The 11,378-nt window shown below is 43.1% G+C and overlaps 1 protein-coding gene across 1 annotated transcript; it reads left to right on the top strand.

The window, feature by feature from the left end:
* Window positions 1-6,701: 6,701 nt before the first annotated feature.
* On the top strand, window positions 6,702-9,472 carry CBY2 (chibby family member 2). Its single transcript, XM_015851760.2, has 2 exons — window positions 6,702-6,946; window positions 8,390-9,472. The coding sequence occupies exon 2, from the start codon at window positions 8,396-8,398 to the stop codon at window positions 9,371-9,373; it is 978 nt and encodes a 325-aa protein (XP_015707246.2). The 5' UTR covers window positions 6,702-6,946; window positions 8,390-8,395; the 3' UTR covers window positions 9,374-9,472.
* Window positions 9,473-11,378: the final 1,906 nt, after the last annotated feature.

Here is an 11,378-nt window from a genome sequence, read left to right on the forward strand (position 1 = left end):
CTGCTGGGAGAACATTTTGTCCCACAAGATTTATGTTAGACAGCTACGGACAAGGGTACGTTCCTTACTCCATAAATCCAAGATCTAAATTTTATGTGTTTGCAAGGGAGCCCATTGGATAGTACACATTATTGTGTTCTGCTCCACAGGGCCACCATAGGAGACCTGCACAGCAGGTAGCTGCCATCATTTGAGTGCACTGGATGTAAAAGAACCACGGGGGGGAGATAGGAGTGGGGGTGGGGGAACTGAGAGCGTGTGCAAGGTAGCACTATTATCACAGCCTTTACATGCAGCTGTGCAGTCAGAGCCTTACACTCAGCCCGCGTGTAGGGTTACCCCATCATACTCTTCTCATCAGCTGCAGTAGCAGATTTGCTGTAGCCCACATTCGGCAACGGAAATCTGCTTTAGCAAGGGGTTTAGCTTGATGACCTCTATAGGTCCCTTCCAGCCCCTACAATTCTGTGATTCTATGAAAGCAAAACGAAGTTGCTGCCATGTGTGAGGGGTATCTCTTCCCTGCCCCATCACATATCCCACCTCATCCCTCTTTCTCAGTCTTTGCTCACTGAGTCACTGAAGTTGCAGTAATATGTGTATCTTCAGGGAATTTTTCCTTTCACCTAAATGAGATGTGGGCATTAACTTTGTAACATATGTGGGTTTGTTTTTTTTTTTTCCCCTTCTGAATGATTAAGAGGCAAAGTACAACACCAAGTGAGGAACAACAATAGTAATAAAAGCAGCGTCATATGTCTCCACACTTGCCCCACTGAGATACACCATGCCATGAAGCTTAAATCAGTCACTGATGGGACTGCTCATCTGAGAGAGGCAAGGAAGCAAGGACATTATAATTAATAAAGCTTTGCAGGAAACAAGTTATTGTGCTCGGGGCGAGAAGGGGGAAGGAAAACTCTTCTCTATTATTTTTTGAAGAGTTAATTGTTACTAGACAAAGACTTGCTGCGTTGAGCCAGCAGGTGCTGCTTTATGTTAATGTTAATGATATCCTCCGGACACATATGAAAACAGTTTAACCTATTTCTTTCTCATTGCATTTCTCTGGATGCATGTTCAGGCTCCAGTTATTTTTACAGTGTCAACACAGAGCTCTTAGATGGACCATGACCTCAAATTTGCACAGAAGGAAGATTTATAAGAACAGGTAACTTTTGTCATCTCCAGTCACCCCAGGATAGACTTTGCAGATTGAGAGTTAAGGGAGATGGATAAAATGAGCTGTTTCTCTGGCATAAAATCATTCCTAGGGGTTACATAACATTTCTAAAATTACATTTAACTGTTCCTAAGTGTACCGAACAGTAGTACCTGGGATCTAACTATTTATTCTCTTCTTTTATTGCTCAAATACCTCTTCTTCTGGCATACCATTAAAAAAACCCACTCCAGCAGCAATTTAAAGCCTGAGATGAACAGGTGTTAAAATCGTGTTCCTCTGAGCAAAATGTGCCATGGTCCATCAAAGCATGGTACACGCTACGGGGGTAAATCTGTGCCTCCAAAAAGCTTGAAACTGTCTCACCTCAGCATCACTCCATGTTTGATGTTTAGGTATAATCCTCCATTCCATTAAAGATAATAATAATATTTCCTATGCTTTTTGCATGTTTTTGTCAAACCTACTCTCTTCAGCAATAGTCTTGAAAGGCCCTTCAAGCTGTTTGTATCGTTAACAAGATACTTGAATTGCACAAATCCACCAGCACCAGTCAAAGTCTGGGTGCAATTTTAATGGGCAGAAAATGTTGTGGGAAGAGATCCCTTGGAGATGGGTGATGAAACTACCGCCATACAAATGCATGGGATAGAGAGTGTTTCTGAAAGTCAATCCTGATCATAATAACCTTGCCAAACATTTGCTGTGCCCCATGAGGTTTAGGGAAAACAAAATGGGAGAACAAAAGCTGTATGCTTGTTAAGAGTAGGAGCTTTGTACTAAGGAGTGCTTGCCCACTGGTGCATTAGCACAATGCCAGGTGAAGTGTTTTGTAGTTTCTTGAAGGATGAAATGCACTTATCTAGTGCAGTTAATTTTAGGGAGACAGGGCAGAAGGGTGGTACGTGGAGTTAAGAGTAGAGAAAGCTGGTTTATAGGACAGGGAGGAAAGAGGCCATACAGAATCATAGGAGGGAGAGGGGCAACCTATGCATTCATCTTTCCTGGAAGTGGCATGTGTAGCATGTTCTGCATAGGAAAAGGAGAAAGAAGGCATGAACATCAGAGACAGGAGAAGATGCAGAAGAATGAGTGCAAAGAAAATGGTGGAGCTGGAATGTAATGAAGAGCTAGTAGAAAACCCTGCCCATTCCACAGATCTAAACCTGGTGTTTTGGAGGTCTCCAGGTGTGATGGCCATCAGTGCATAGCTGTGAAACCCATAGAGAACATGACCACCTCCTTGTGACATGCAGATCTCCCTGCGGCATAGCAGGATGTTTAAAATAATCACCTGTTGTTTTTGCTATTGCTGAAATAACACTCCTCTTAACACAAATTGTGGAGACGCTGCCAGTGCTGCAGGTGAGCTGTCAACAACAATTTCAATGTATCTAAATTGTCTTGGTTTGCTTAATTAAAAATGTCAGAAATTGCACATGTACAAACACGGGTCAATTGAGCATTAAGGCTGTAGTGTCAAACAGTCAAAAAGCAGGAAATACCTAAGGTTGTATTTCTGAATGAGAGACATCTTTCTTCCCTGGTAGGTATCCACTTAGCTTTGTCTTTTAATTATCTGGATTGGCATCTGAATAGATTTTTAATGTGGCATTTGTGATTCTTTGTGCAGCAGTGTTTGTAGTACACTAGTTTGTGTGGCACTGTTTGTAGTACACTGTCTAGTAAATCCTAATGGAGCACTAATTTTTTAAGCTCTTAACTCCCTCTTCTTCACAGCTTTTAAAATAAAATGCAATGGTTATGTTTCAGTAAGACATATCCTTATTAAAGCAGGAGCTGGTCTGATAATGACTTAAATTGGTACTACGCGGCCATCACATGTTATTTGATAAGCATTCCATTATAATTAAGAAGTGGATAATGAGCAATTAATATACAGGATTACACACTTAGCTAATTAGATGATTTTACTTTTTTTCCTTTTTTTCTAGATTAAAATGTACAGGACCCCATAAATCACTATTAAAGATTTCTTAATAAGTCTGAAACCACAATTTTTTCCCTGTCAATCAAAACGGAGCTGCTGGCTTCTCCTGTGGTCCATCAATGCTGTTCATCATGGCAGAGGAAACACTGCCTTCAACATTAGGGAAAATGCCCTCGGTCCCAAACCTTGCACCCATTTGCAGGACATTGTGGCTGAAGTTTCTGCACACTCTCTGCTCCTGCCTTTGCACATTGAATCATAGAACCATAGAATGGCTTGGGTTGGAAGGGACCTTAAAGACCATTCAGTTCCAGTCTCTTGCTGTGAGCAGGATGGCCACTCACCAACTCAAGCTGCCCATGGCTCCCTCCAACCTGGCCTTGAGCACTTCCAGGGATGGGGCATCCACAGCTTCTCTGAGCAGCTGTGCCAGCATCCCTCCATCCTCTAGAGTGAAGCATTTCCTCCTAATGTCTATTCAAGGTCTCTCCTCTTTTAATTTTTAATGTTTTATTTAACAACAACAACAAAAAAACCAACCCACAACCACTGTGCTTCTTCAGCAACTTGGAATGCTCTGTGTAGTTTGAACAGACATAAATAGGAGAGTGATATAGTAATTGGGCAGTGAGTATTTTTTGGCAAGGATCATGAGTGATGTATCAGTGTATTATAGAGAAGACCACAAAGGAATTGCATTGACGGGCAATGGCTTAGAGTAGGCCAATAGTCTGCACATGATTTTTATATGCTTTTTTGAATGAAGTAGACAGAAGGCAAAGTAGGATTGAGAGCTCAGATGGAACAACATAAAACTGTACACATCTCTGTAAGATATAATTTACTAACAAATGTTTCAACAGGAAAACAGTGTGTGTATTCCTGTAACAGAGATAACGTTGGTGCATAGGGCTTCTTTAACAAAGTGCTCTTCGTGCTCAAAGCACTGCACAAACAAGAATTAACTTCTCCTGACAGCTTGAAACACAAAGCCAGTATCCCAAACTCACTGTGTGCTTGAGGAAGTGGGGATAAGAAAACAGATGGCTTACTTGGTGTCCCAGAAGGAACTGGCAACAGAACAGAGTAACAAAAGTAGGTATTTTCACTCTTATTCCATCTCTCAGATGACCTAGCCATCCTGGCTAGTGTTGGCATGGGCATGCAAAGACTTTGCAGAATACTGCAGGTTTGAAGGTTACTGAGGCACGCTGGCAGCAGTGCTGTGATGTGGTCCCTGGAAGGGCAATTAGTCTGAATAGATGGTGACAGAGGGGTGTCCTTGAGACCCTTTTCGAACTCAGAAAACCTGCTCTGCGGGTTTTCCTCCCTGCTCTTGCACTGCCGACCAAGTGCATTCAGTTCCTCCTGGGCAGAACACTGACATATCGCTCCAGCCACATCACTGCCACTTGCTGACAAAACACTATTTTTACTCCCTGCCCAGTTATTCAGGTCAAGAGAAGATTCAAGATCACTCACATATGCAAGAAACTTCTTTCTGACTCAGTGGGATTTGCATGAAGGCACAGTGCCCTGAAGAACAGGGGGTCAGTGTGGGGTCAGCTGCCTGTGCTGACACTGACAGAGGCAGAAGCAGTTTTCAGAAGCACAAATGTGTTCGGGGTAATAGAAAGTGCCAGTGGATTCCTTTGCATTCATTAAGGAAAGTTTTAGGTTTTTAACACGTTTTAAAAAGTGGAGAATAATATTATGCATTTGCTAAAAGCAGATTCTTTTGATTACAGGCCCTTGCCCAAAAGCAAAAGAAGGAAAGGGTTGAGCTTTTGCAGTAGATACATGTCATCATTCCTAATGGGAAGGAGGATGAGATGGGATGGGATCTTCAGGGTCCTTCGCACAGGTTCTTCATAGCAGCAGCTCTCCCCTCCCTTGCTTCCATTTTCCAGCCAAAGACTGGCTGATGGCCTGTCACATCCCAGCATGGAGATGCATTTCCAAACTGGAGAATACTGTGTATACGGGGGAGAGGGAAGGGGGCGGGGAGATGCTATTGTCCAGTCCTGCCCTGTGGATTCTCCTCCTCAAGGAGGAGAGCAAGGTCAGCTGAACAATCTGGTATAGGGTGGGGTGGGGGTTTGGGGTACATGGCTTTGATTCCAACTAACACTGAGTTGTAACAGCTTAACGTGGAGAAATAGTCTGAAGCTTTGGGAAAAGCACTCAGCTGGTAAGTAGGTTCAATCCCTTCTTACAGAGCTGGAGTTACCATCTCTTGACAGGGAAGGGAACGCACTCAACATTATTTCTGCCTTCACAGCCTTGTGAATGACAGCCGTATCCTTAGGGCAATATAGCTCAGAAGTCAGTGCAGTTGCTTTGAAAAGTTCTGCTGAGAACAGCTGTGTCTTTACAATTCTGGTGTGTGTCTCCACATACATGTATGCACATCTGATATTCTCTAAATTGGATCCAAATATATTACTGTTTGAAGTTGTAACTTTCAACAAAGAAGTGACTTGCCAGAAGAACTTTATCCAACATTCAGGACAATAAGAAAATGCATAAGAAAAAGTGAAAGTATGCAGCTAACTTAGTTCCTAGGAGTTCTGGACCAAGCAGGCTTTGCCTGCTGATAAATCCATGGCGCCCTTGTCTCTGTTAGCTCAGTTTTCTGTCGGCTCTTAGAACTTAAAACTTTCATTTGAGGTCTGTGCCAGTGGTCCACACACTCAGGTATTCAGAAGTTCAGCTGCCTCCCCTGAGAGCTGTAGCAGCTGGACAGCACCCTGGCACTGCCATCTGACTGAAGGCCAACTACTTCTTAGGGGGATATTTTCCAGTTTCTCTTTGTAGGACCCCAGAACTTGAACAGAGGAGAATGAACCCCGGGGAGTTGTCATGGGAACCTCTGATTTACTTATTTATTGTGTTGTCTGAGATGAAATAGAAACAAGGAAAAAAATACAGAAGAGAATTGTATGCCTAAGTTTATTATCTTTGCAGAACACTGAAGCCAAACTATACCTTTAACTTCCTAAAGCAATAACAGTCACTTTGGGATTGATGTCAAGTTGGTAATTTTCACTGGAATAGACATTAATTGCTGTATTTATTATTCAAAAACCCTGATGACAGGAAAAAAGATGAAGAAATAATCCACATCTAAAAGATTAAGCAAATAAGAGAGAGAATGAGATTATTAGAAACATAAAGACATGGAAGCAGGAATAGCTGCTATAAATAATATCTAAACTTGTAATGCATTAATGCCCTGCATGTTCTATTTTCTTCTTAATGGGGTTCAGTGATGATCTACTCTTTAACTTATAGTTACAGAAAAACTCATATCCATGTTGTCCTTTAAAAATAACTTCAGCTGTCATAGCGCATACACAGAAGGAAGTGGTTTTTGAACATATCAGCATTGGTTCAGCCAGAGACTTAATGTGTTAGATTCAGAATAAAAGCAAAATTTCTTTTAGGAGAGCGTGATGGAGGGAGAATCCATCTAAACTGCTCTCAGTTATGTGCATCAGAGAGGGAAGCCTGGGTTCAAGAAAGGACGTGAGAGCTAGGCTACTGGAAAGGTCGTTTCCATGAGAAATGACCCAAATGTGCAATGCTGGGAAAAATAAAACAAAATGGGCTGTGAGGGGGGAGAGGGGGGAGCTCCTGGACTTGTGGAGTAGGGGCTGGCTCTGGGCGTGGTGATCGCATCACAGTGGGTTCCTTTGTCCCATCTCATCACCATGCCCCCCCCATACAGAACTTGGAGCAGAACTGCCAAGCGGAGACCTGGCAGCTGTGCAGGGCAGTGAAGAGGGTAGAGTATCATCTCCAACAAGCAGGTGAGTACATGCTGGTATGTAATTTGGTACTGCCAAAACACCTATATATGCTTGATTTCATGCGGTCTCCCCCAACCCTGCTCCTCCAACCCATCTCCCCATCCTGTGGAAGGAATTTTTAGTTTGGGAATATGAATAAGGAAGGTGGGAAAATTTCTCTGAAGCCTGGGTTGACCTCTCCCCTGCAATACACAGGAGCTGATAGAGATGCTGTCAAGTTTAATTGACCCAGGACAACATCCTTCAGTGCTGTATATATTATATACTGCTGTTTATCCTCAAAACTTGCCATATAAACACTTTAAACATAAGTGGCTTTAAATGCCTGCGCATGAAACACAGTGAAGGGTTGGTCTTGGCTTGTGACCCTGGCTGTTTTCTCATCAGGGTTTAGGGATCAGTTCCCCCTGTGATTCAGCTTCCCATCATGGGGATAATGACGGGGACATCAGCACCCTCTGAGGGAAAAGGACAGGTCTGTGTGAGGCAGGGAGCAACAAATTGCTCGCTGTGCTCTGAACACAGTGTAAGGGGGAAAAATAAACGCGGAAATTGGCAAGCAGTTGCAAACAGTGGGAAATCCCTTTTAGCAGAGGAATGACATTATGCAAACACAAGTCTGATGTGAGATATACCAGATGGCAATGCGGAAGGCAGCTCTGAAAGTTAAGCAGAGACCTTATATCAATAAAATCAAGTGTTACGGCAAACAGACCCATATCACAATTATTCCTTCAAGAAGAGATTTGGGGCTTTGAACAGTAGCGATATGTCTTTGAGCTTTCAAGCAAGTTTGGGAAGGCAAAGAAGGAGGTAGCTGTGGGTGGTGGGTCTCAGAAGTAACTTGGAGGAGCCCAGGGAGGCAGCAGCTGGTGGAGGTTGTGGGGCAAAACAGGACAAAGGGTTCAGTGTCCTGGAAGAGCTGGGCCATGGCTTTGACCCCCTGCCAAGTGCTTGGGACAGATACAGAGGCAAAATGACTGCCCACCAGTCATATGGAAGCACTGGATGCCATATAGGACAGGAGGGTGACTGGAAGGCTTTGGGGGAAGAAGGATAAAAACTGGCAGTCAGCCTACCAATTTTTTTTATCAGAAAAAAACCCAACAGTTTTATGCTGTGGTAAAAAGAAACAAATACTTTTGTTTTAAAAAGCAGTTCAATCTCAATCTCATTTCATATGACTTTCTGCATTTTATTTATCTTCCATGACTGTAAAACTGATGCAAGGGGATGAAAAGAGAGTCCAGGTTTTTGTATCAAACTTTGTGGTGCCACCAAGGCTTTGCCTTCTCCACTAGTGCCTGTTTTCTCCTGTTCTTGCAGTCCTAATCAAGCTTCATCTCCAGCTTCTGTGTCATCTAGTCCTTGCCAGTGGGCAGTGGCCTCCTGCAGTGGCCTCCTGCAGAAGTCTTTTCACAATCTTTCTCTGTTTGCCAACAGATAACCATGTCTGCTTTTGACCTGACAAACCAGAGCACACGGGGTACAAGGCCCGAGATGGACTGTGTCTTCCCACGGATGAAACTGAGGGATGAGACATTTACATTTATTGATGGTAAATGGGTGAATGAGGTGCACTGCCAGCCAACATTTGCATCCCAGAGGAGACTCCTTAACAAGAAGACAGAGAACGAGTGGAGCATCTGGGAGGAGAACAGAGCCCTCTGGGAGGAAAACCAAGTCCTTCGTATCGAAAACAGGATGCTCTGGGAAGAAAATAAGGCTCTGCAATATCTCCAGACACAGAACAAAGGTGTCCAGCTTGTTTACAGTGACATCATCCAGCAAAGCCTCCAGAAAGATAAGCTGTCCTCGTTCTTCCCAGAGAGGCATTTAGGTTTTCAGGTCAGTCCAAGCAACAAGGCTCTCCAGCTGGTCAGGGAAAGAAGCAGCTTCTTAGAGTTTTTCCATAAGCAGAATAGAACTGTTCCCAGCATTTGGAAAGATCAACCAACCTTCATAGTCCAGGAAGAGAACAAAGGCGCCAGCTCAGTTCAGAAGGTCACTGAATGTACCACAGCTGCGGGAGAAGGTAGCTCTGGCACATCCTCCCAGGAGGAGCATGATACCAAAGAGGAGAGCACCACGCCAACCCAGAATGACACCAAGATTGCACCAACCGCAGAGGATGATAATGAAATCCTTCAGGCTCTCCATGACTTATACCAGATTCTCCAGGTGTTCCTCAAGGAGAAATGTCTTGCTGATGACAGAGACAGCCTTCACGCTCTCCAAGATGAGAAAAAATTCTTCCAGGAAGAGTACAAGAAATTGAAGCTGCAGCTGAATAACGTGAAAAACACTGTGTCAGACATTACAACTCAACTGGAAATGCTGGAGAAAGAGCTCATAGCCATCACTTTCCCAATATATGAAGAAGAAGGGAAGAACATGGCAAACGAGTTTCAACTTGGAGAGATTTGAAACCTGGTGCTAAACCTGCTAGTTCTGTTTCCTGGGAAGTGCCTCTCCTTGTTTCCAGGAACTTAATAAAATACAAGCAGAGCATGAACTAAAATTAAAGCTGGAGAGTATTGTGTTATTCTGAAACTTTCTTATATTTCCTGGGCAGATTTCAACTTTTGGAAGCGTGGTGCCTGGAAAGCATGCTTTTCAGCCTTTTGGGGGGGATTTTCTGATAATGGAGAGCCTGCATATTCAAAAAAGAGTTCATTCTTTTCACTCTTAATTTGAGGTACCTTAGGTTGGCCATACTTTTCAAAGAGATGATTGGCACTTCCTGAAAATAAGAAACTCAGATGGGAACTGAGTTTGGGTCCCTAGTTGTCCCCTTCTTATGGCTGGCCATGTTCAGTGGCTGAACTGTACCTGCTGCTATGAACCAGCCTTCTCTCTCACACAGAAAATGTGGTCTCTCACAGGATACAGAGTCATGAAAGACAGCGTGACATAGAAAAACAAACAGCACGCCCCATGAAGCAGCGTGCACTAGTGCAAACCTAGTAAGGTGTTTCCCCTAGGGAGAAATAGTGTAACAACATGGCATTGGAGTTTTCTATGAAAAACATTTTTTCATAATAGAAATATCTGATCTGTACAGATTTTCTTTCTGCAGTATGTGTGGATAAATAGGTAGATAGATAGATAGATAGATAGATAGATAGATAGATAGATAGATAGATAGACAGACAGATAGACAGATGCCTAGACAAGTAGATGGATGAGAAATACCTTTCTCCACTACAATTGACCCCTATCATATTCTTGTTGTTTTCTTTTCCAAGTCCCACATTCCCATGTACTTTGTTGTCATTTCCCCTTGTTTAAAGTTCTTCCTCAGAAAATAATCTGTCTTCTGCCTTGTAGGACTATAAAGCAAACATTGCTCACCAGAACAGCATGACCCCTTCTGCCTCAGTAATCTGTAAACTGCCTTCATCATTTTGTACCTTAATTACTCTAAATTCTTCTCAAATGGCCTTGTTTTCATACACTTGGATAATCCTACTAATTTCAAGTGAGATTATTATTTGCTGATAAATGGCACTTGTAGGTTGCAGCATGAATAGGAAGGACTTCTTTTTGTCTTACTTACACCTTGCTGCTAAAAGGAAAATTCCTGTAGACTTCAGTGGTCTTTTGGGACCCACTCCTCTCTGAGGCCATGAATTAAGCATGTCTTAGTCTATAAGCAATCACTTGCAGTTATGAAGATAACAGTACTTTAGCTTGGAAGAGCACTGATGTCTTTAGGAGTAGCATGGGGTAAGGGAAAGGGCAGTGCCCTGCCCTCACACAACAGAAGACCCTGGGAAGAGTTGTGAGCCTGAGCTGTTCATCTGCATTGGACTTGATTTGAAAGCAAGACCCATCACACCAACTCGTTTCTGGATGCAAGTGGGGAGAGGATGACCTCCTCAGTCCTGCTGTTTGCTTTTTTGGAATTTTTATACTGAATCCTTTCAGAGTTATTTAGTCTGAACTTCTGATCATTTCCTATCTTTGTTTCAAAGAGTTATCAAATGAAGATTCTCACTGACGTGCACTTCCTTCATTTTTACTTCTGCCTCTACTGTTATATAGCCTGGGAGGGGAGGACAGGAAAGTCACAGTGAGCAAAGTGTGTCCAAACACGTAATCCAAGGGTAGACTCTTCAATAAGAGCAATGAATAAATGTGGATAACTCCTCAAAGACACCATGGTGAGGTGAATGGAGAGAATGGAACAGGCAGCACAGAGCAGTGAGGTCCCTCTCAAATCTTGAATGGTCAGCTAAGGCAGATTTTCTCTTGGCCAATAGCAAGCAAGTAGGTCATCAAGAACAGCTCTTTGGAGGCTGTTCCATGACTTATATTAGTACTTGGATGCTTATCTGCTCACATGGTGAACAGTGATCTGTCACAAGGAGACAGAGAACCTATTTATATGCCCATGTTTAAAAGCTGGGTCTAGTCTCAACAGTATGGG

This window comes from Coturnix japonica, chromosome 1 (assembly GCF_054131305.1).
Source record: "Coturnix japonica strain WE chromosome 1, WE-NBRP24, whole genome shotgun sequence".
NCBI lineage: Eukaryota > Metazoa > Chordata > Aves > Galliformes > Phasianidae > Coturnix > Coturnix japonica.

Bases quoted from the DNA above. Each gene is read 5' to 3' on its own strand.
- CBY2 (XM_015851760.2), top strand. From the start codon at position 8,396: ATGTCTGCTTTTGACCTGACAAACCAGAGCACACGGGGTACAAGGCCC.